At 41.8% G+C, this 25,407-nt stretch overlaps 2 protein-coding genes across 7 annotated transcripts in view; one reads left to right on the top strand and one right to left on the bottom strand.

The window, feature by feature from the left end:
* Positions 1-25,407, bottom strand: part of LOC117832468 (RNA binding protein fox-1 homolog 3-like) — a 366,580-nt gene that overhangs the window by 216,340 nt on the left and 124,833 nt on the right. Inside the window, exon 3 of the mRNA XM_034711616.1 lies at positions 2,781-2,890. Within this exon, the coding sequence (XP_034567507.1) occupies positions 2,781-2,890 (110 nt within the window). The remainder of the gene's footprint in view (positions 1-2,780; positions 2,891-25,407) is intronic.
* Positions 11,857-19,957, top strand: LOC117832467. 6 transcript variants are annotated; one of them, XM_034711613.1, is made up of 11 exons: positions 11,857-12,070; positions 13,269-13,344; positions 14,250-14,384; positions 15,649-15,850; positions 16,487-17,545; positions 17,768-17,936; positions 18,108-18,241; positions 18,615-18,714; positions 19,467-19,566; positions 19,677-19,772; positions 19,882-19,957. In XM_034711613.1, exons 4-7 carry the CDS (start codon positions 15,649-15,651, stop codon positions 18,235-18,237), a joined length of 1,560 nt encoding a protein of 519 aa, XP_034567504.1. In that variant the 5' UTR covers positions 11,857-12,070; positions 13,269-13,344; positions 14,250-14,384; the 3' UTR covers positions 18,238-18,241; positions 18,615-18,714; positions 19,467-19,566; positions 19,677-19,772; positions 19,882-19,957. The 6 variants fall into 6 exon arrangements, 4 of the variants coding, with proteins under 4 accessions (XP_034567504.1, XP_034567506.1, XP_034567503.1 ...); XM_034711615.1 differs by lacking the exon at positions 11,857-12,070 and adding an exon at positions 12,144-12,276 and having other exon boundaries at positions 18,131-18,241; XM_034711612.1 differs by lacking the exon at positions 11,857-12,070 and adding an exon at positions 12,147-12,276.

Below are 25,407 nucleotides of genomic sequence, written 5' to 3'. Positions count from 1 at the left end.
GGCTGTAAACATTTTTATTTCTGCTGTAAAGATCGTCTTCTTTGAATGGGTGTGTATGTGGTTTTTGGTGTTTCTGCAGCCAGCATCTAGTGGATGCTCGAGGAACTGCAGGTTTTAGCACTTCCGCATAGGCTTCATACTTTAAAAGTGGAGGTTGCTGCTTGGTTATGACACTGTTGCAGACTTGCAATATAAAAAGGTCTCGTGAAAGCTATCTGTTATCACATCAGGAGAAACAATGTATGTGGTGTAAATGTCATGCATTTATCATGTTAAACCCATAGACTGTATAAATAATGGACGTAGTGTCCATGACTTCACCCATCTGTTTCTGAAGCACTGTTTTGAAGCTGATTGTTGCTTGGTGCCGTATTGGAAATGCTGAACTCAACCTAACATTTGCCAAGCTAGAGTGAGGTAGAGAGGAAGGCCTTTAGCCTCTACGTTAACAGCTACATGGTGGCCGCCCGTCAATCAAGTCAGCCATGTCCTTTTGGGCAAAATTTGTACGTTTAATATCTTCAAAAATAACAAATTATAAAAGAAATAAACCCCAGTACAATGTGTGCTGAGAGAGAAATGAGCTATTCAGACCTAAACTGTTTTTTGTACCAGGCTGTAAACATGTTTATTTCTGCTGTAAAGATCGTCTTCTTTGAATGTGGTTTTTGGTGTTTCTGCAGCCAGCATCTAGTGGATGCTGGAGGAACTGCAGGTTTTAACACTTCCGCATAGGCTTCATAGTTTAAAAGTGCAGGTTGCTGCTTGGCTATGACACTGTTGCAGACTTGCAATATAAAAAGGTCTGTGCACTCTGAGTCCCCGTCTCCTGCCTCTGCTTCCCCTGACTCTACTGACTGCCCCTCTCGCTCAACCTCGGGCCTGTCCCCTCTGACCCGATGAGGTGCTTTGCTCAGGACTGTAGTCTGGATCAGAGTCTAAAAAGCTCTCACCACGGGGCTCTGACAAGCAGAAGAATGAATGTCATTTAGTAAGTCCTACAGAAATGTAGATGTACTGTAGCGTCCGTCTGGACGCTGTAGGGACGACGAGACGATTCGTGAACACTTTGAGTTTTAATAACCGGTCACTGTCGGCCGTGATCACGCCAACCAACAAAACAACAATCAATGTTTGAATGAAGGAAGAACTTCTCCTCTTGTCTCTCCTCTCTCCTGTCTCCTGCTCACACACTCTACACCTCTCCTGATGCCTTCACTGACCGTCAACACTGTAGGAATTAAGAGCATCTACACTGAACACGTTTAACAAACAGTAGAGCTGTTACAGTATTATATATGTGTTATAACTTTTCTCCTGATATCATGTCACCAGTACAACTGGATAATGCTAGCATGATAGTTGTGAGTGCTAACAGCAGCCATGTTTGTTTGTGTTTTTAACTTTCACTGTGATAATGTTTTGGTGAGGACCGGTTTTGAATCAGTCACCATCATATGGTCGCAAGTCAGCGGCGCTCGTGCATGTGAGCGGGGGGGGGCGTCGTTTTGGAGGAGCTCTGAGGGAGGAGGGGAGGGGTTAGACGGAGTCCTGAGGAAATGCAACATTCAAATTCATGCTAGTTTTCCGAGACTGCCAACCCCAGCTTTAAGAACAATAAAAATATTGACATGATCATTCCTTCTTCATTTTTCAGTACTCATGACTTGTAACAACAGAAAAAAAAAAAAGTCCCATCTTCTGTTTAATGTTCTTACATCTCTCATAGATTTGTTTACCAGATGAAGCATGTACTGTGTGTGTCAGTGCAAGTCTACTTTTGAATTCCTTGGTGAGTATATTTCATGTGTAATAAAATATATTTCCCCTGCACAAGCTGTAAAAAAAAAAAAAAAAAAAAACAGACTCAGTAGCTTTTCCATTTGCAACACAAGCAAACCCGACTGGATTCCTAACAGGCTCTTGCATCTCCGTTTGACATTAATTGATAATCAAACAAGCCTTCACATTAGACATTTATGAGATCAGCTGAATTATCTATTTAATGTAACCCAATTATATGCAACCCTTGTGCACCAATCAACAGTAATTCCCGGCTCATAAATGACAGCCACAGAGACAGATTTAATCAATAATAAACATTGATGAAAACTTGCGACCCGCTTAGAAAGAGGGTAATTAACAGGAAGAAAAAGTGCTGTGCTGAATTTTCCCTTTCTTTTAGAAAATGAGTCACGGTTTAGGCCTTTCAAAAGAATCTCTTCAAGCACATAATCCTGCACAAGTGAGTGTGTGTAAAACAAACTTCCAATTTCCCTCTGACAATAACGGATGGACATTTATCATTAATTCTTAACACAGGCTCCGGCTTTCCAGCTCTTAATTAAGGCCTTATAATTTTTTAAGCTGTTGCCTTTAAAACTAGAATTCATGAATTATAAAGTGGGTCAAACTTTTACACCAGTTCAGCTTCGGTGTGGAAGAAATGCACAAATGCTTTCCCTCGTGTTTCCAGGGCTGGAGATGACACATCTTCAATATGCCTCACTTGAGATTTATGTTCTTGAAGCTTGAGCCAGGAAAAGCCTGATACGAAATAAGATACGAAGAACTGGTGGAGTTCCCTAGTCTAACATCCATGCAGAGAGCACTGTCACATCCAGCACGCTGAGTATAACTTCAACCAACGCATGTCAACAGAGGAGGCATCAAACGTGGCCCATTAGAGCCGTTGGGGAATTCTGCTCATGAAGCATGTTTGGGTCCAACAGAAAGCTCTTCTGACAAAATGGAGGTAAGTGTGCACCCACTGCTCTTACCAGTCTTGTGAAGAGGGGCACTCCCAAATGCCAGAGGTGGTCGTTCAGCAGTCCGCTGTACACCACGTTCCCGAAGACAGCAATGCTTCCTGACTTACACAACGTGTTTCCTACAGGGAGAAGAAGAAGAAGAAGAAACAAAAGGCAGGCGTCATTTAAACAGACAGGAAGCAGCCAGGGGGCAAGAGCATGCGGCAAGACACCGAGCTTCTGAGGGAGAAAAAAAGGCAATCAGAGGAAATAATGGTGAATGCATCATCGATTCTTATAAATATTGATTTCAGAGGTTTATTGACCTTAAATGTGATGACAAATACAGATAGGTGGCTTGTCTGCGATCAATAAAGCTGCACAACCGAGCCAGGCGGATCAAAAAACACAGCACAGTTTATCTAGACGACCAAAATAAGAGGCAATACAGAGAGGGAAGATGTTCCTGAGACAGACAAACAGAAGTGTCAGAGGCTGAACCTGCAAGTGCATCATCACTTACAACTGCTGGACATTAAATACACACTGTAAAAGAAATGGGCCACCTGGGCTTACAGTGGGATACCTCTGCTGTGTGATGTGATGTCATTTCTTGGAGTATTTTGAAATACATCACGCTGGTGTATTCCTTAAGCTCCCTAAGCTAACAGATTCAAAAGGCAAATAAACCATGATTGAATGATGTTTGATGAAAGTAGGGATGTTCAGAGGCGACTAGATGTCTAGTCGTTTGGATTCTGACTGACGACTTGGCTAAAGGTACGAACACAGTCAGGGAACTATCAATACTGAGGGCAATATTAAAGGTGACATATCACGCTTTTTTCATCAATATATATTGGTCTAAGAGGTCCCCAAAACATGTATTAAAAGTTTATGCTCAAAAAAACACTTTGAAATCAGATTTTGGTCTGCCTGAAAAACCCTCTTCTTCAGTCCTCCTCAGAACAGTCTGTTTTCTCTCTGACCACGCCCCCTCAGGAAGTGGATGTGGCCTCGGCTCTCCAGCACGTTGATCTAATGTTTACATGTTGGCTGAATATACACGGCTGCTCAGAGATCACGTTACTTCAACCCTCTGAATCTGATCCAGAATCTGATCCTGACGGAGAGCCGCCTGTAGCAGGACCTTTCTGAACCATTGGTCACAGATTTAGTGTTTCTTGTTGTTTTATCAGAATGTCGACGTGTGTCTTGGTACACAGCTACGAACATGTAGCTATGTGGCTATGCTAACTAGCACTAGCACTTATCCATGATAAATAAAAATCATCCACTAGATCTTCAAATCTGCAGACGTGGGGAGTAAAACCGACCTCTGCCAGAAAGGCAGCAGGACCTTTCTGAAGGATTGGTCACAGATTTAGTGTTTCTTGATGTTTTATTTGTTAGTATGTAGACCTGTGTCTTGGTACACAGCTACAGCTACAGCTACAGCTACAGCTACAGCTACAGCTACAGCTACAGCTACAGCTACAGCTACAGCTACAGCTACAGCTACGACATGTAGCTGTGTAGCTATGCTAACTAGCGCTAGCACTTTTCCATGGAAAATAAAAATCATCCACTAGATCTTCAAATCTGCAGACGTGGGGAGTAAAACCGACCTTTGTGTTTATTAAGACAGCCTACAACTAGCATGCCTCCCTCCTAAGCTCCTTGTTAGCACACATGTGTGCAGGTAATGAAAAACGGAGAAGTTGAGTTGTATTTTATACAGTCTATGGGCTGAACAAGCTCTGAGCTCTGACCTCCGTGACAGACCGGATGGCGTTGTGACGTAACAAAAACACGGAAGTCTGAAACGGCTCGTTTCACACACATTTACAGAAATGTGGAGAAATCAGAATAAGGGCAGAATGGATTCTTTTCATTCCCGGGGGGTCTGTAGCCATGCCAGGGACACATACTTCAGGTAGAGAACCATTAAAAAGTCAATTTTGCATGATATGTCACCTTTAATGATTTGGCCAAAATTCAGTATTAAGCAGTATGTGAGCAAGAGCAAAACCTGCAGTATGCCAAAACTCCCTGGATGTCTACTGATTCAGGAAAATTTCACAGCATGCATCGGACCAGTCTCCCTCATGTACTTTTTCCCATAATGCACAGCGCTCGTTCCACTTTTTAGGTGCTGTGAAAATCATTAAATTCCATATAAACCACCTCCTAACTTTTGAAATCATGAGTGTGTGCTAAAGAAGCAGTTTGGCCATTGTTTACTTCTGCAATGTTATACAGTCTATGGCTTAAACCACACAGCCTGCAAACAACTCAAGGGTCTCAAACCCCTACATCAAAATACTGACAAACCACAGCGCTACAAGGTGACATCATAGACATCATTTATATAGATGTATAACACATTTGAGTCATTTCTTCAAGTTATGAATCAATAAAAAAACTTCTGAGTTAGTTTATAACTGAAGTCTGGGTTTTCAGTCATGTTCATAGATGGAACCAAACTGACAGTGCTCTACATACTGTATATAGGTCTGACATCATCTGCTTAACAGTAACACACTATGTGCACTGCAGTAAAATGTATAGCATCAGCCCTCCTATATAAGTGCCGTCCGCTGCCTCTGAGCCTCGCCACCCTCTCAAAGACACTCTTAATTAGCTCAGTGCCAATGAGCGGCCCTCCCAAACACAAACACATGCATGTGTGCCCACACACACACGTCCCCGAGAGTGTGATGTACTGCACACAGGCGTCCCCATGTATGTGATGAATGCAGCTTATGGAGCAGGCAGCACAGCAAACACAGGTCCCCATTGTAATTTCTGCACAAAGGAACGCTGCAAAGGCACACCAGGGGTGGAGTGAAGCAGTGCTGACAAGCAGCACATGCATTATTTAAAAACAAAAGTAAAAAATGCCCATTAAAGTGTCAGTGGTGCTTTCGGCAGTGCTGGCTTGGGCGCGGTGTGCGTATTACTGTTATTAATGGGCCAGGCGTGGGGGGCATTTCTTCAGTGTGATTGCTCTGCTGCTGCTGTTGCTATCCGCGGTTCAAGCTCAAGCCTCCCCCCCCCCCTGCTTCTTTTCTTTCTCTCCATTTCTTCTGCATGTGTGTGTGTGGAAGAGGAACAGATAAAGAGCATGATACAGACAGAGACGGAGAGACACTGCGAGACCCCGAGTGCACAGTCAATGAGCTCCTACAGCTAATATCATTTCACATTATTGAATGCATATTAAGGCAGAGAGAGACCTTGTCAGACGAATAGGAGCACCAGTGCTTATATCAAATTCTGATCCGCCGTCACGACAACGTCAAAAAAAAAAAAAAATGCTGGGAATGTAGTCAGCACATTGAAAAGAAGTGCACACCGTTTTTTCTTTGCAGTTTAAGATCAAGGGCTATACATTACAGCTACTGACACAGCAGAATGAGGTCATTGTGCATGTTGTAATTACAGCTGGGTAAACACTCTGCTCGCCCGCTGCAACACCGGGGGGAGCATGCAGGACTAATAAAGAAAAAAGAGGACGCAAAGCGATGCCTTTTGATCTCTCCGCGAGCAGTATTGGAAAATATTTAATCAGCAGGAATAAATAAATTGAACAAAATGATCATTTGTGTTCCAGAGCGATGACATACATTAAAATCAATGCTTTACTGTTTGGAGACTACAAAGACTCATCCCTGACCCGCTCTTCTATAAGCGGTGTGTTATGCTGTTATTAATGGTGTTTACATGCAGCGAATAGAGCATATAATCTCATTTTCCATATTTGCATGTTGCAAATGTCACACACAGAAGATAGCTTCATTTTCCCCCTCACAAACTCTGCAGATCTGCACGGCGAGTGTTTCCTTTTAATTATTGTTTTAGTCGTGTTGATGAAACTTGGCTCTGCTCGTTCGAACCGAACGTAAAGAGACGACGTGAAGCCGATCGTTTCACAACAAAGTGTTGACGATCCCTTTCTTTGGTAGTTAATCCAGCTTTTTTTTAGGGCCCCTCTCAGCACTTGGGTGTTCTCTCATCTGCAGACTCGACAGCATCGAGCCCAACCTCTGATTAATTATTAATTGTGTGATTAAAGTGTGCAGCAGTGTGTGGGTGTATGTGTGTGGCTGAGGGATGCAACCTGCAGTGTATACTATGTGTTATCTACAACTTTTTACTCCTTCACTGATTTTCTTCAACTTTCAGAAGACGGCATTTAACTGAAGGCAGCAGATTATTTAATATGTCAAATCATCCAGCATGTACGATACCTACGAGAGCAGAAGAACGGGAGGAGAGAGTATTGTTTTATTAAGTGAGTGAGGCCTGGTTGAGTCTGGCTCAATTTTCTTTTGGCTGCAAGTCAGAGCTTCTTCTTCTTCTTTTCTTTTTTTTAAATCTCTGTGCGTACATACATGGAGAGTCTGCCGACGTAGATTTCAAGGCCAATCTTTCAGGTTTGGACCTGCTTATGAATTATTCTAAATGTCAATATGCAACCTTAAACTTTGCACTGTTTCAAACTTTTCAAAAGGAGAAAAGACAGATGCAAGGGGTCTGAGCGGACTGCAGCATTTACCGCTCGGCATCACATTAAGGAACACATCTGCATCAGGTGCACCGCACTGATTGGATGAAAAGATGGGGGTTCAAATGTGCTCAATTGAGTTTTATATGTAACTCTAAAATGTAGGGGAGAGGAACCACCTGACTTTTTATCAGCACACTGTTCTAAAGGCAGCATCTCTGATGGTATGGGGATGCATAAGTGTGCTTGGCATGGGTAGCTTACACACCTGGGAAGGCTTCATTAATACCAAACAATATATACAGGTCTAGGAGCAATAAATTCTGCAATCCAATCAAAATGCATGTTTCACCAGAGACCTTACATATTTCAAAACAAAATGGTCAAACCACATTTTGCATGTATTAAAACTGTAGTAGAAGAGTTCAGCAGGTCAACCTGACTACTCCCCACTACAAACACTTCACTCAAAACACACAACAAAGGAGACCTGGACATGCTGAGCAGCCAAGAATCCTACATTAGGCAAGAATGTTGAAACATTGAACTTCAAAACTCCAGAAATGAGACTTCTCTGTTGTTGAAAGATGTAGGATGCAACACAACGGTAAACATGCCCCTGTCCCAACTTTTTGAAATGTCTTCAAATTTAAAATAATCATATTTTTTTGAAATGTCATTGTCTATTTTTAAGTAAGTATAGGGTTTCTTAACCATCATAACCATCACATCCTGTTTTTTTTTTATCAACATTTCACACAGTGTCTTAACTTTTTTAGAATTGAGGTAATTAAAAAAAGATGATTTTGGGCAGCCTGCAGGTAATCACTTTGGCAGAAACCTCCCTCCTGGCAGAAGTTTCAGGCATTGAAAAGAAAGGAAAATCCCAAAACACTTAATCAATGATGATCAATCTTAACGCTCTTAGCTTTGGTTGCTTTTCTGACTCATAAGAAGTCATCAGTGTTTATTTTTGTCTGCAGCAAAACTACAAAAAATTCTTCACAGGAGCTTTAAAAACTGAGCAAAAGGTTTGCATGTCTCCCTTTTGAAATTGCCCCAACATGACGTCCATTATTGGGGATCAAAGGACATATAGGTACAAAAACTTTGGATTCATACTGGTGCATAGCTCCAAAAAGCTTTAATGGTTGCAATATAATAATCCTGCTGCCTAAAGTTGTTGTTTCTGCCCCTGACAGGCTTTGATTATTACTCCAAATGTCAGTATTACAGGAAGGACCCCTTGGATATATTTGGTGAGGTAAGATCCTTTTCCAGAACTTAAACTAACCCTTACATTCCTTCCTCAAAGCCACCAGTCTGCTCTGACAGAAGAGTACTTTTACCTCCCAGACTTACACTTGCTGTTTCACTGCTGCCTTAACCAGTTAGCTTTGTTTTGGGATCCTGACTAACCATTAAAACACCAGAGTCCCACTAATAAATTATTAACCAATCACGTAGTAATTTTTCATGCAGTGTGCCCACTATTTCCACTTTTTAACAACTCAAGTGAAGAAAGCGGTGCAAAGAAATTTTTGCGGATTAGTTGTCCTCATTTAAAGGTCGCAGAGATGTTGCAAAGAGGAGTCCCACATTTGTTTAGAGCGCTGAAAGCTGCCTGATATGTTTCCACAAATAAAGTATAATCCTCTTAAACAATGCTTTCTATTTACAGCCTGCTAAATATAGGAGCAAATATATGGAAGGAAACCGTAGGAGTGTGGTGCCAGCTTTAAAGGTGACTGTGGTTATTTGGATGCATGTATTAGCGTGCACGCTGCCATCCCCCCCCGGCCTCCTGCTCTCCGGCCCCTCCCCTGGCTCTGTGCCGCTGGAGGTTGATAGCTTTAAGCATTCAAACTCCAGAATGCGCAGCTCACTTCTAGCAACGAGGCACATTGCTGCAATGCAATAAGGGAAAACAACACTTTTAATAATTCAGGCCCTGAGACCGTGAGGGGGGTGGTGGTGAGGTGGAGGGTGGATGGTGGAGGGTGGATGGTGGGGGGGGGGGATGGGTGGAGAGAAGACGTCTTAAAGTACCGCAGAATGGCTCATTTAGCTCCTGCTACGCATTATTAAAGTTGTATCGAACCCCCTCCTGGGTCTTTCCCAAAGTTTTTTTTTTTTTTTTTTTCATTTTCCTTTCCTCTTTCCCCAAAAGCCTGCGAGGTAACCAATAACAGCTAGCAACATTTATAAACGACAGAGTTTCCTGCACCTTAGAGGAGGAGGTAAATAATGGTGTAGCTCTTAATCTCTCTTTCTCCCTGTCCTCCCCGCTCACTAGTCCTCCGGTCCGAAATTTGTCAGTGCTTTATCCTGTTTGAAGCGTAATACCGAGCCCTTTGCTGTCCAGATTATTTTCTGCCTGAGCTAAGCCCACGATGCATAAAAAATGTGTGGAATGAACCTTGTATAGAATCAAATTGAGTAATAAAACCGTGTTCGCTGTGGCACTGATGGACGCATGATGGTACCGTTAAGGACGTGTTCAAAGGTACTGTAAATTGCCTCGGAGCCTGATGGCACTCTGCTGAGCAAAGAGAGTGAATATGAAAAGGAGATACAAGAGGCACAGGAGAAATGGGGAGAAGCTCCCATGCAGATGTACTTACACGTCATATGCAGACATGAAGTTAACCTGACATGCGTCTAATTGTTCAAACAATCAGCAGATTATACAAACCCCTCAACATCATGTTGATTCTTTTATATTCCAAATAATTATCCATGGAAAAAAAAAGAATCCTCTTAATCCACTCTGTCGCTGCCTGGGAGCATGTTACTGTATGGAAAATATTCTCTATCATCTTGTTTCATCTGCTAATGGTTGCTTCATGATGTTTACACCAAGTGAAATGTTCAAACCGAAGACTGCATGTTTTCTACTGGCAGCAGCTTCGTTACATCCACTCAGAACATATCAGACATCAACAGATGTTTCTGCAAACTTTGGAACCTCTACTGCAAACAGGTTTTCAACAATGTTCGCAACAAAACTCAACTCAACTTTATTTATAAAGCACTTTAAGAACAACAGCAGTTGGACACAAAGTGCTGTACAGAAACATAATGGATAAAAACAAACAATAAAATCATAAAATCAATAAGAACAATAAGATAAAATCAATAAGAACAATAAGATAAAATAAAGTTGAAAAATAAAAAAAATAAAAATAAAATAAAAAGGCACTAAAACAAGAGCAGGGTCTCATGCTGAGTCGAAAGCCAGGGAATAAAAATGGGTTTTAAGACGAGTTTTAAAGGTGACATATCATGCAAAATTGACTTTTTAATGGTTCTCTACCTGAAATATGTGTCCCTGGCATGTCTACAAACCCCCCGAGAATGAAAAAAATCCATTCTGCCCCTGTTTTGATTTCTCCACCTTTCTGTAAATGTGTGTGAAACGAGCCGTTTCAGACTTCCGTGTTTTTGTTACGTCACAACAATATCCGGTCTGTCACGGAGTCAGAGCTCGGAGCTTGTTCAGCCCATAGACTGTATAAATTACAACTCAACTCTCCTCCCTTTTGCATTACCTGCACACATGTGTGCTAACAAGGAGCTTAGGAGGGAGGCATGCTAGTTGTAGGCTGTCTTAATAAACACAAAGGTCGGTTTTACTCCCCACGTCTGCAGATTTGAAGATATATAGTGGATGATTTTTATTTGTCATGGATAAGTGCTAGCGCTAATTAGCATAGCCACATAGCTATATGTTCATAGCTGTAGCTGTAGCTGTAGCTGTGTACCAAGACACACGCCGACATACTGACAAATAAAACAACAAGAAACACTAAATCTGTGACCAATCCTTCAGAAAGGTCCTGCTGCCTTTCTGGCAGAGGTCGGTTTTACTCCCCACGTCTGCAGATTTGAAGATCTAGTGGATGATTTTTATTTATCATGGATAAGTGCTAGCGCTAGTTAGCATAGCCACATAGCTACATGTTCGTAGCTGTGTACCAAGACACACGTCTACATACTGATACACTGTAAAAATTGTCCGTAGAAATAACAGAAAAACACTGTTAAATCCCAACATTAAAAAACCGTAAAGGGAATTACAGCAAAACATTGTTTTCTTTACAGTGTAATTTAGTAATTTTTTAAACTAAATATAACTGTAAATTTAACATGAAAATGCTGTTTTTAAAACATAAATTCGTTGTTAAAATTACTTATTGATGTTATATTGACACATAAATACTGTATTGCAAAAAACAATGCAATGTATATTAAATAACAGTAAAATTGTGTTAAAATTACAATTAAATCCTGTAGACTTAAAACATGCATGGTTTCCAAAATGCTACAAGGAAGACTGCCTATTAGCCACTAAAAAAAAAAGGCAAATGGGGGTTGTAGAAATTAAGAATGAACATTTCATGATTACACACACACACACACACACACACACACAGACACACACACACATATATATAGCGCAAAGAATTAAAAATGATAAATTTAACAACAGAAATAACCTGCACGTGCTGGGTTCGAACACTCATCCCCTGCCTCCCAGCCGGATACTCTTCCTATTGCGCTATAGGCTCGCTGCGTGCGAAATGAACAACAAGCAAAGGTAGGCTTGTACATGCAATCACTAAAGATAGATTATGTAAGTATAATACAGCTTAAATGTATTTAGAACAAACAGAGATGAAACCTTTGTAAATGTGCTCTTTTCTGCTGGCTTGGAAGAATGTCCGTCATGTTTTCACGTTATACATCTAAGGAGGTGTGGCCAAGGCTATCTGTATCAGGGGTGCAAATAGACAACGATAATCTCAAGGTAAGTAAACAATGCTATTTTTGTGCATGATAATTTATTTCACAAAGACTAGTGTAGCCCATGGTTTTCTGGAGAACAGTGAGTCGTGCGCGTGCGTGGCGATGTGAGGTCACACGCATCGCAGTGCCTTATGGTCTCACACACTGGTCCCTTGGAGTAGTTCGGCAGCGCAGCCAGTGAAACGTTCCTGTCGTCAAAGTTAGAAGGTAATTTAGTCAAACTATCAGCCTCTCGTTCTGTTAAGTCAGAGTTTAAGGTAGCTGTTATTTTGTTGAAGAGTTGTAAACCCTATGTCAACTTCATGTTACCAGACAGTTAGGTTAGCCAAGCTAGCTAACCAAGTGTACCAGTTAATACCCCTGAAGCATACTCAACTGTCAGGTGAAGTTAAAGGCAGTTTATTTTCAAGAAACTGTGTGTTTCATATACTAATTTCTTCTGTAGGCGATAACTGCTAACTGTAGCTGCATTTGCAGGCAGCTAATAACGGAGAGCTTTAGCAGCTAAGCTCTCCGCGCCTTTTTTCTATTGTTATTTTTGCGGAGCGGTGCAAAGTGAATATCATTGAATCATACTCAATCGTCATATTAAGTGAAAAGCCAATGTTGTGAAACGACACAGCGTGTCTTAATTTTATTTTACACTCATTGATAAGCAGACAACCATCACTGCTGGTTGATTTGCTGTTGGCTGCTAGCAGCTAATTGCTATTTGGCCTGTTTCAAGCTCCCCATGCAACGAATAGCTACCTGTTTCGAGCTCCCCTTGCCATGATTCGTTGTCGTTTTTGCGGGAGAACCTTGCAAACGTTGAAGGGTTATGTGTTGCATTGTAGGATTCATAGAAACGAACCACGCTGTGTGTTCAGGTGTGAGAGTGCAAATTGCAGGCAGACATTTTGCACGTATGCATCATTTAAGTGTCACTTTTATCGGAAGCACAATGTCCCAGCACCGTCTGTTACTGCTAACACAGCCATTATATCAACTTTTGTGTGCGCCATGCCACTTTGCTCACACCGATTCCAGACCGTGCAGGAACTTCTTGTACACTTAAAAAAACATTTAGTGGAGGGAAGATCTGTTAAGTGTCCAGTGGCAGGTTGTCAAAGCACATTTGCTGTGAAGTCATCATTTACAGCGCACTTGTCCAGGAAACATCCACACTGTTCAGTGAATAACATAAATGATCTTTACAGAGAAATCACACCGCAGTCCTCTGCCACGGCTTGTGAAGAGGTTTCGCAGACGGTGGATGGTGCAGCTGAAGTACCAGTAAGTACTGAACCAACACAGATTTCCGATGAAACCTTTCTTAGGAGTGTTTGCCTGTTCTATCTAAAACTGCAAGGACAGCTCCTGCTTCCAGATTCAACGATACAGGTAATCGTTGAAGAGATGCAAAATCTACATGATTTAGGACTTGATTACGCTTTAAGCAAATTACACTCCCTCATGAAAGATGAGTTAAATCTAACTGATGATGTAATGGGGAAAGTCTCTGATTGTATTAAGGATTCTGATCTGTTCTCTTCATCTCATAAAGGCCCGTTGAGAACAGCCTACACAAGAGCTCAGACATTCAAACGCATGTTTAAATATGTAGAGCCCAAAGTAGTAAGATTAGGATATGATGATAATATGAGACAAAGAAATGCTTATTACATACCTGTGAAGCAAACACTGACTAACTTACTAGAATCACAATTTTGGAAAAATTCTGTGTTGCAACAGACTACTGACACAGATGCATGCGTTCTTAGTGACACTTGTGACGGACAGGCCTACAAGTCCAATCCATTCTTCATTGCAAACCCAGGAGCCCTGCAGCTTATTTTGTACCAAGACGCATTTGAAGTAGTCAATCCTCTCGGCTCAGCAAAAAAGACACACAAAGTTCTCGCTGTTTATCTTTCTGTTGCAAATTTGCCAGTTCATTTGCGATCCAACACAGATCACATGTCCCTAATCTTGTTGTGTAGAGAGAACGATCTAAAAAAGTTTGGATGTGCTAAAGTATTTGCTAACATGATATCTGATTTGAAAGATTTGGCAGAAAATGGAATTACTGTAGGAGGGGAAACAGTCCGTGGGGCTTTGTACTGTATAGCGGGGGATAATTTAGGGTCACATGGTATTGGAGGCTTTAACGAAAACTTCACGTCTCGTTATTTTTGCAGGTACTGTGAGGTAACCAGAGACGAATTTAAGAAGGAACCCAATCTTTGCGGCCAGCAACGAACTGCTGATACCTATGACGCTGCTGTCGCCTCTCTGTCTGAGGAGAGCAGAGAAGTCAAAGGAATAAAACTGAGGTCAGTTTTCAATGATGTCCCAAACTTTCATGTATGCCAACCTGGTCTCCCACCATGCTTAGGCCATGACATTTTTGAGGGCGTGTTGTCCTATGACCTTGGTCTGTACTTGAATTATTTCATCAAGACAAAGAAATGGTTCACATATACCCTTTTGAACAGGCGAATCAAACAATTCCAGTTCAAAGGTTCAGATGCTCTCTCCAAGCCATGCACTGTCCCATCTGGTACACTCAAACTCTCTGGTAATGCGGTTCAGAATTGGAATTTTTTGAGGTTGCTACCTGTTCTAATTGGCGACAAGGTGCAAAATGCTGATGATGACGTGTGGCAGTTGACTCTCCTCCTCAAAGATATTGTTGACCTAGTTTGTGCACAAAAGATTTCACTGCCACAGATAGCGTACCTTGAAATCATAATCCAGGAGTATCTGGATTCAAGGGCGTGTTTGTTTCCTCATAGTACTCTCAAACCAAAACACCATTACATGAGACATTATCCCTCACTAATCCTGAAATTTGGACCCCTCATTCGTCTATGGACGATGCGTTTTGAAAGCAAACACAGCTATTTCAAGCGATGTGCCAGGCATTTGAAAAACTTTAAGAACATTTGCCTAACTCTTTCTGAAAGGCATCAGATGTTTCAAGCATATGTCTCAGCAGGACCAGGATGTAGTGAGCTTCTGCTAATTAAAAATGGTTGTGCTTTCATTCCCAACCTTTACAGCGACACAGTCAATCATGCTGTTAGTGAATACGGATTTTCAGAAAAAGATACAGTTGTCTCGACAGAAATTCAGTACAGAGGTACAGCATACAAGAAGGGGGATTTTTTGGTCTTGAATGAGTCTATGGAATTTGGCGAGATTGTCATCATTTTAACTAAGGATAATGCTGTGTATTTTCTTATGGATTTACACAAATCAGACTGTCTTCCCAAATATCACCTGTACGCCATTACACAACAAAGTACAGAAATGAAGTGTGTTAACATTAACGACTTGTTAGATTTTTACCCATTGACCTCATACATCATTGATGGACACAGAGTCATCCCACTGAAACACAGCATTTTGTCAAAGTGATTTGGTCAGAAATGGTGGCTAGAATGATGAGTCTGAAGTATTTCAAGATTTTCACAGACTAGTTTGGGCCTAATTCATATTGAAGTTAGAGTTGTGCCCAATATGAATGCAATGTTCTGAAGTAAATGTAGTAAATCAGCTACATATTGTAAATATTTCCTTATGATTTAAATACAGATGTCTGAATCATTTCTACGCTCTGCCATCACGGAGGCCTTGCCTGACCTTCCAGACGTAGCAAAGGATATCCTGCAAGAAACTCTTCAATCTCTAGGTGTAGAGACCCATGATGACTTTCAGTTTGTTAAGGAAGAAGATTTGTTGTCAGCCTTGAGGCCCATACAAGCCCGGAAGCTGGTTGCTGCGTGGGGTCTAAAATGTAAGTCTAACATGGTTGTTTAAGATGGTCACACCCCTCCATTTAGAAACCCAACTGTTCCGACAATAGACTTCCATTATTCAGAATGGCGGGGTTTCCTTTTTCACACACACACACACACACACACACACACACACACACACACACACACACACACACACACACACACACACACACACTAGTGTTGGTATTTTTCTTCTGCATGTACACCTCTTCTATGATATTTTTACCAGTTTGTTCAGTCTGGAAAGTAATTTCTGCGCCGTGTGTGTAGCCAGAGAGAGCCGGGGACAAGTCTACATTTAGACAACCCCCCATTCCGAATCTCTCTCTCTCTCTCTCTCTCTCTCTCTCTCTCTCCACACGGCGCAGATATTATTTTCCAGACTGAACAAACTGGTAAAAATATCATAGAAGAGGTGTACATGCAGAAGAAAAATATCAACACTAGTGTATGCATGAAAAAGGAAACCCTGCCATTCCGAAGTACGAAAGTCTATTGTCGGAACAGTGGGGTTTCTAAATGGAGACCTGTCCCCGTTTAAGATGTGATCAGTTATCAACATTGCTATTTAGTTAAATTAAAATGTAAAAACATCCATGTTATGTCTGTTTTGTGTATGTGTGCTTTTAAAGGTCCCTTCCAAGAAAGTGGTTCTTCAAGCCTTACTGCCTCACCAGGACCTTCCCCTTCCATGGTGTCTCTGTCGCCAATTTCAACGTCATCATCCAGCAGTCAGAGCCCAAGAGGCAGTCTTCCAGACTCATTCATGATACCATGGGGACAGTTCCCAGAGGCTTTGACACAGGATTTGGAGAGAGGAAGGCGTCCAAAACCAAGTATGAGGAAAGAGATGGTCAGAATTGTGGTCCGCGAAATGATGAAAGCAGCCACCTCATTAAGTAAGAAGAATGCTACTGATGTGGCTAGGCAATTAGTGTCAAAATACCCCAAGTCACTCCAAGATGTCATTGAGGGCGACATAATTGGCACAGGGTACAGCTCCCTCGTGAAACAAATTCAAAATCGGATCGAAAATGTGAAAAGACCTACAACACCAAAAATTCAAAAAAGAAAATCACACTACTCTGACACCGACGAAGTCCCCCCTGAAAAACGGGCAGCGATTCAAGACACCTATGGGTGCATCCGTTGGCATGTCAAGTTTCTGCCCCTTGGGGAAACGCCCGAAAGCCAGCAGCAGAAGAAAGAGGAGCTAAAAAATCTGTTCAGCCAGAATGAACAAAGCCCAGGTCCTTTGAAAATGCTGATGAAGTCCACATTCTACAGCCAGCGACAAGACGTGAACCAAGGGAAAGACATGAAGTACCTCCTGGAAAACTGGCCATATTGGTTTCATGAAAATGGCATGAATGTTCACTTTAACGAGCTCACTGGAGTTGCCCTGAAGGAAACCTTCTTGAAAAATGTGGAACAGAAGGGGGAAAGGCTCTTGAACTTCATGAAGACAGTTGCTGTCAACAAATCCAAAAGATTCTATCAAGCTGCAACAAAGCTACAGATGATGATGGGAGAACACCCAGGCAACACACAGGTCACAGAGATGGTGCTGCTTCTTCTGGCTTATTTTGACGAGAGAGATGATGTGATGTTCCATTACGTGGAGGACACTTGCCTGGCTGGCGAAGTGGTCATGGACCGAGTTCCCTTGACTCCCACAATTGTTGTATGTGGTAAGTTAACCTCACTCACCTGAGTTGAAGAGGAAAGGCTTACACATACAGTAGATGCTGTCTGGGAATAATGGATTCACACCTCTTTTTTCTGTTGGTGTGGGTTTTTTCATACATACTTGTTTTCACGCTTGACACACGAGTTAGTGACTGACATGTGAAAATGTAAACTTGATTTCTGGATTATTTTTAATTTTCCTTTTTTTCCCCCTTTTTTTTAAGGACAATCCTGCTATTCCTCCAGAAGGATGATGCTGAGTGTGGATCACGTCATCGTGAATGAGAACATCTCTTCCTTCATCTCGTCCTTGTGCATGCTGTTTGGGTCTTATTACTGCTTCAACATCCATTACCCAACTGCACTTGCATCCACCCTGGAGTTCCTACAGAGGTAAGTAGTTTTCTACAAGGTGGCGGTATTCATCATACAAAATACAGTGGTCATAGTACACTAATGCAAATACCTTGGGGGCAAAGGGTGTTTTGATGCAGGTTTCCTTTGTTGACTAATGGAGACGGTTGTATCATGTATAAGTGATATGTGTTCCCTCTGTATTCCTAGCTGTTTCTTCTCCATTAATCCAGAGAAGGGGACGAAAGTGGAGCGAACAAATGCAAAGCGCTTGCATGTCAATCCAAGAGTCATTACGTTGATTCAGGACCTCTCCGACCACGAATGGCGTTCCGATTAAAAAGGTACTAGTGCTAGTGCAACTATTGTCTTTGATTATTGACTGACTTTACAAATGAAATTAATGAGACAGTGGGAACGGTAACTGTACTGTTGCTATTGTCCTGTGCAAGGCACTGTTCCATGATGCTACGCATTGTCACGAAACAGGCACTGCCGCCATCCTGAGACAGCCAGGTATTGTCCAGGGGTGCTAGGCACAGTGCCTGACTGTGCAGGACAGACAGTGCCTGGCTGTCTCGGCACATTGCCTAGTGTCCCAGGACAGTGCCTGACTGGCACTGGGACAGTCCATGGGACTGCAGCAACCATACAGAAGTTATTTTTCCCACTGCTACTGATTAATGGAGACTTGTGTGTGTGTTCTCTATTCCCCAGGTGTTCCTCTAAGTGACCACAGCGGTTCATGTTTCCCTAAATGTTCTTCAGGGTGTTCTTCTACATGTTCCCGCCCATGATTGGAGAGCCACTTAAAAAGGTGCGTGTGCTAGTGCTAGTGCTACTGTTTACTTTGATTATTGACTGACTTAAAGGGAAACTTCGGTTTATTTCAACCTGTCTCCTATCTTCATGAATTTGCTTCGTGTGACTAGTGACGTGTAAATAATAGTTGTCATGTTAGCCATCATCTAGATACAGCCGGGACGCTGCTACTAGCTTCAGACCGGTTGAAATGAAAGTGAACGGACACAGGCAAAGTTTGTCCACTAAACAAGCTTGTTTTACACTAAAACCGCCACACATAGTTAGAAAATGTCAGAACATATAGAAATGGCATGTAAATGTGCGATGTTAGCTTACCTGTTACCCAATGCAGCTTTCATCCAACTTTCATCCACACGAGTAGAGGTAATTAGCTCAAACATGTAAACAAAGACGTCTTAAAACGGGTAAGCTAACACACACTTTTCCATGTAGTTTCTATATAATCTCTGACATTTATACTAACGATGTGAGGTGGTTTTAGTGGAAAAAAGTTTGTTTAGTGGACTAACTTTGCCCATGAAAGTATGTCCGTTCACTTTCTTTTCAACCGGTCTGAAGCTGGTAGCAGCGTCCCGGCTGTATCTAGACAACGGCTAACATGACAACTAATATTTACACCTCACTAGTCACGCGAAGCGAATTCATGACTATAGGAGACAGGTTGAAATAAACCGAAGTTTCCCTTTAACAAATGAAACTAATCGGAGTTCATGTATGCGTTTCTTTCTCTTCTCTATTCCCCAGGTGTTCCTTTGAGTGACCACAGCAGTCCATGTTTCCCTAAATGCTCTTCAGAGTGTTCTTCGAGATGTTCCCGCCCATGATTGGCGAGCCACTTAAAAAGGTGCGTGTGCTAGTGGTAGTGCTTCTGTTGTCTTTGATTGTTGACTGACTTAACAAATGAAACTAATGGGAGTTCGTGTATGTGTGTCTTTCTCTCCTCTATTCCCATAGTTGTTCCTTTGAGTGACCAAAATACGGGGCTGATAGTAAGGCAAGACTTCTAACTTCTAGATGTTCCCGCCCATGATTGGCGAGCAATTTAAAAAGGTGTGTGTGCTAGTGCTAGTGCTACTGTTGTCTTTCATTATTGACTGACTTAACAAATGAAACTAATGGAGTTCAATTATGTGTTTCTTTCTCTTCTCTATTCCCATAGTTGTTCCTTTGAGTGACCACAGTGCTCATATCTCCATTGTTTTTACAAAAATAAATTTGTATTCTTCTGAATCATTCATTGACTAACGAGTGGTTTGTTACAGCCTATCTTTAACTTAACATTTAGAAGTAATTTAAAGCGCTGCTGATAAGAAGAAAACTGTAATACATGTGTACATGTCCCGTTGGTTTTACGGATAAAAACTGGCAGCTGTGGTTGCCAGAATAATCCTGTTAAAAATACAGTACATACTATATGTAAACATTACAGAACAACTTGTAAATTTTACATTCTAAAACTGCTTATTTTACATGTCCCGTTGTTTTTACGGATAAAAACTGGCAGCTGTGGTTGCCAGAATAATCCTGTTAAAAATACAGTACATACCGTATTAAACATTGCGGAACAACTTGTAAATTTTACGTCCTAAAACTGCTTATTTTACATTGAATCCTGGTGAAATGTTCATGAAATCATTGTTTATTATACATTGAATATCCGTAAAATTAACAGTTATGTATTGATTATTGTACATTGCATACCTGTAAAATTTACATTTAGTTATCATTAATTGTACATGGAATCCCAGTAAAATGTACAAGTTGTACCGTAATGCTGTTTACATTTGACTGTATTTTTAACAGTATTATTCTGGCAACCACAGCTGCCAGTATTTTTCCGTAAAAACAACGGATTTTTTTTTACAGTGTAAATAAAACAACAAGAAACACTAAATCTATGACCAATCGTTCAGAAAGGTCCTGCTGCAGGCGCCTCTCCGTCAGGATCAGATTCAGAGGGTTGAAGTAACGCGATCTCTGAGCAGCCGTGTATATTCAGCCAACATGTAAACATTAGATCAACGTGCTGGAGAGCCGAGGCACGTGGTCAGAGGGAAAACAGAGTGTTCTGAGGAGGAATGAAGAAGAGGGTTTTTCAGGCATGCCAAAATCTGATTTCAAAGTGTTTTTTTTAGCATAAACTTTAAAGACATGTTTTGGGGACCTCTTAGACCAATATATATTGATGAAAAAAGCGTGATATGTCCCCTTTAAAAGTGGACAGTGAGGGGGCTTGTCTGACGGCTAAAGGAAGATCGTTCCACAGTTTGGGAGCAGCGACAGAAAAAGCCCTATCCCCCCCGAGCTTCCGCTTGGACCTCGGTACCTCCAGGAGCAGCTGATCAGCTGACCTGAGGCACCGAGCAGGGGCGTAGAGATGGATCAGCTCAGAGAGGTAGGGCGGGGCGAGACCATTTAAAGATTTAAAAACAAATAAAATAATCTTAAAATGGACTCTAAAATGCACAGGCAACCAGTGGAGGGAGGCTAAAATGGGCGTTATGTGCTCCCCTTTACGTGCTCCAATTAAAAGGCGAGCGGCTGCATTCTGGACCAACTGGAGACGTGCGAGGGAGGACTGACTGATTCCTAAATAAAGTGCATTGCAGTAATCCAGCCGGGATGTGACAAAGGCATGGATTACTGTTTCAAAGTGCTGTCGTGCAAGGAAAGGCTTCACCTTTGCCAGCTGCCTAATGTGAAAAAAACTGGACTTTACTATAGAGCTGATCTGCTGATCCAGCTTAAAATCACTGTCAAGCTTAAAACACAAGAGTTCAGAGGTAGAGATGGATCGCCTACGTAAGGCACGCCAATGACGACATGAAGAAAGTGGACATCAGCACGGCGAGTTTCATTCTGAAGCTTAAAAGTATGAAATGTTATAGCCCTGATACAGGGAATATTTCATTATGATGGATTATTTTTATGGTTTCATTACGACCCCCTCCATGGGTCGCCACCTTAACGTGGTGGAGGGGTTTCAGTGCTCTAATGATCCTAGGAGCTTTGTTGTCGGGGGGCAATTGCCCCTGGTAGGGTCTCCCAAGGCCAACAGGCCCTAGGTGAGGGGTCAGACAAAACGTGGCCTATAAGACAACTGATGAAGAACAACAACCAGGATGAGTGTACCCTGTCCTGAGGGCCAGCGGAGCCCCCACACTGGAGCCAGGCCTGGGGTTGGGGCCCGGAGGGCGAGCGCATGGTGGTCGGGCCTTCTCCTATAAGGCCCGGTTGGGCACAGCCCGAATAGGTGACATGGGTTCATCCTCCCTTGGGGGAGTCACGGTGTAGTGGGGATTGGGCCACAGCCAAAAGCAGAGGCCTTGGCAGTCCCATCCCAGGTTACAGGAATGAGGATTTATTATAACAATAATTCAACTTTATCCCATAAAGCAAATAGAAATAGTTACACTAATACTGAAAAGCTTTCATATTCTTTTTTTTTAGTTATATTTTTGGCCTTTTTGCCTTTATTTGATAGGACAGCTGAAGAGAGAAAATGGTAGGAGGAAATGGTCTTGCAGCCGGGAATCGAACCGGCAACCCCTGCAACGGGGACTGTAGACTCTGTATGTGGGGCACTTAGACCGCTAGGCCACCAACACCACGACAAGCTTTCATATTCTCACATAATAAGCGGTAGCTCAGTCCATAGGGACTTGGCTTGCCGGTTCGAGGCCCAGTACGGACAAAGTTGGCAAGTGGACTGGTGGCTGGAGAGGTGCTGGCTCACTTGCCTGGGCACAGCCAAGATGCTTTTGAGCAAGGCACCAAACCCCCAACTGCTCGGGGTGCGCTGGTTGACGGCAGTATCCTCACTCTGACATCTCTCCCTAAGCATGTTCACTGCATGTGTGTGCCCCCCTGGGGGATTAATAAAGTACCTTTCTAGTACATGCAGGGAAGAAGAACAAGCAAAGCTGCAACAATATGATGAGAGGGAATAAAAATGGCGTCACCGGTGTGGATGTTCTTCATTGTTTCAGAGGGTAACACGGTTCTAATTTGTGAAAAGGGTCGCAAGTATTCCCAGAGCAGGAGTAAAGTCCTTATGTTCTGACACAACATATCTTAAGTAAACTGAAAAGTCATCCTTTTTCAACAAAGATGTATTGAAGAAATACGAAGCAGCTTGAATGAGTGCCAATGAAATGGCGAGTGCCGAAGCGCCACTTTGTGAACAGCTGAAAGTTTACCAGAGACAACCCAAAGCTGTAGCAAAGAATAACAAAATCACTAAATATACAGCACATGATGACCCACCTTTTTCCAAGGTAGCAGACCAAGACTTTCACAAGCTAACGGCATATGTGGAACAGTATCCTGATCCTATTCACACTCTGATCCACAACATCAGTGACAGAAGTTTGACCACAGACATAACGGCGTCTGACGCTATCCAGTGAGTGTGTCTAGTTTGACGGTCCAGTGGCTAGTTGAAGACATAATTGCTACAGCTCATAGTACAAAAGTCAGAGGACATTTGAAGAGTCAGAACTGTCTTTGTTTTTATGTTGCATCCCATCTTAGTAGTGTTGGATTTGTCAGTTTGGCTGTTGCATATTGCAAGCAACTGGGACCATAAAGGCAACAGGAAAATCTTTACTGAGGCTACAAATGAGGAAGTTGTAGTCTCATTTTTCTCATGGACTTCTTTAGAAATCACTTGAGTCTTCCCCCCTGCTGGCTATTTGAAGGAATGCAGTTATGAGGCAGTTATGAGGCAGTTATGAGACAGATAGACACACACTCACAGATCACACACACTGGCTTGACTTTCAGCATGATTCTTATAAAAAAAAAAAAAAAAACATAATTTATAAATCCCCACCAAGATAAGCTTCCAACAAGCTCTTCCTTTCTATGAAAATTTGACATTTCAAAGATACCGTGCTGCAAGGTTTTCAGCCCCGCAGCAACAAATTACAATTATCATAATTTATGATTAGTGCTTACATTGCACAATACAATGGAAAAAAAAAAAAAAAGTACAGGCCTATTAAAACGTCTATTTAGGATATATACACCATAAACTGCGGCAGAGATCTTAAATCAACGTGTGCCGTGCTGTGAGAGACGCAGAGACAGAAGACAGGAGGTCAGGGGAGAGGAAGACAGTGGGTGTCAGACGCGTTATGATTGGCTGATATATTGGCCTTTAATGAGAAATTAGAGTGATGGAGTGAGTGTTTTTCATGTCTGAAATTGATGGATATGCGACTAATGAAATATCTTTGTTGTATAAGACACTGGCTGCCCTTAGGTGGCTTCTTTTTCATTGATTCTGATGCAAATATTGATCGGTTTCACACACACATAACTATCACTTGGACTACTGATTCAATGAAAAATTCAACATTTTCTTTTGATCCAGCTTAGGTAAGAAAACTGGGACTACTATTTTTTCTGTACAGTAAATATGAGTTTGTAGAGGACATATAACCCAGCTTATTGGCTGAGAAAAAAGAGGAACGACTAGCTTTGCATCAAAGTCAGATGTTGGCTCTGGATGAGAGTTGAAGGAACCAGATAGTTTGTTAGCTTGTGTCTGGATTTTGTTTTCTGATGAGGTTCTTGAATCCATCATTTCTGACGGTGCAAACAGGAAGCAGGTCTTTTGTGCAGAGCTGGCAGGTTTTGAGTTTTCTTCTGTGCCGCTGTCACTTGTCTCAGCTTTAACATCTTTAAGCCCCACCTACCTCTAACCCTGCAACATGATTGGCTGTTCCATGCTGTCTTCTTCTTCTGTCTAATGTTGGGTGGCAGCTAGCATTTAATGCACATTAACACTCCCTCCCTTTCCAATGGTTGGGAGGTGTATTGAGAAAAATTACACACACTCTACACACACCTGCAAGCCTTCCAAACTTTCAGCTCCCATTGGTTTTTATGTACAAAAACCTTCTGCTAAGCTATGCTAATTAGCTGCTGACATTACATTGCTTTATTAAGATAAATGCAGGCAAAGTAGTGTCTTTCTCATTTAGCTGTCAGCTACAAAAACAAAAGCATGTGATGGATTGAATCATGGATTTGCATGTGGATTGTACACATTTTGCATAAGTGGACCGCAGGAAGAGTAGTTCCTACCTTGGAAGTAATGAATGGGGATCCAAATACACAAATAAGCATGTCCCTAAAAGTGGAATTACTCTTCTAAAGATGATTTTCAGAGGCATCTTCAATCGAGGTATAACTGGTCTTCTTTAGCTTGATGTTAGCTTGTTAGCTTCTGTTGAATAATCTGAATTTTTTTTTTTTTTAATATTTTTATTTTTATAATATCAATTTTTAAAAAAGGAGTAGATACACAAACACATATCAAGTCTGTTTTTTTCCTCCAATGTTGAATATAAAGAAGTGCTAGAAACTGCAGTTCCTCAAGTGTCCACTTGAGGCTGGCAGCAAACGCCCAGGAAGTCCCATTAACATCATGTTAAAGTGCTGATCTTCAGAGAAGAAATAAACATGTTTACAGCCTGGTGCAAAAGAAATATTTAAATTTTTGGTTTGAATAGCTTCTGTATGATTAGGGGCGTGGCTAACTTGACTAACTTATGGGCATATTAAGCTGTCAGCCAGTAGTCAAAGGCCTGTCTCTTTGCCTCCTTGCTTCTCTCTAGGTTGATCAAAAGTTAGGTTGAGTCAGCATTTCCAATATGGCGACCGCCGCCACCAGGCT

This window comes from Notolabrus celidotus, chromosome 20 (assembly GCF_009762535.1).
Source record: "Notolabrus celidotus isolate fNotCel1 chromosome 20, fNotCel1.pri, whole genome shotgun sequence".
NCBI classification, from domain to species: domain Eukaryota; kingdom Metazoa; phylum Chordata; class Actinopteri; order Labriformes; family Labridae; genus Notolabrus; species Notolabrus celidotus.
This window is presented reverse-complemented; position numbering and strand designations above follow the sequence as displayed.

Coding starts and splice junctions, on each gene's coding strand:
- LOC117832467 (XM_034711613.1), top strand. CDS start 15,649: ATGTCTGAATCATTTCTACGCTCTGCCATCACGGAGGCCTTGCCTGAC. Junction 15,851..16,486: donor TGCTGCGTGGGGTCTAAAAT/GTAAGTCTAACA, acceptor GTGCTTTTAAAG/GTCCCTTCCAAGAAAGTGGT. Junction 17,546..17,767: donor TCCCACAATTGTTGTATGTG/GTAAGTTAACCT, acceptor CTTTTTTTTAAG/GACAATCCTGCTATTCCTCC.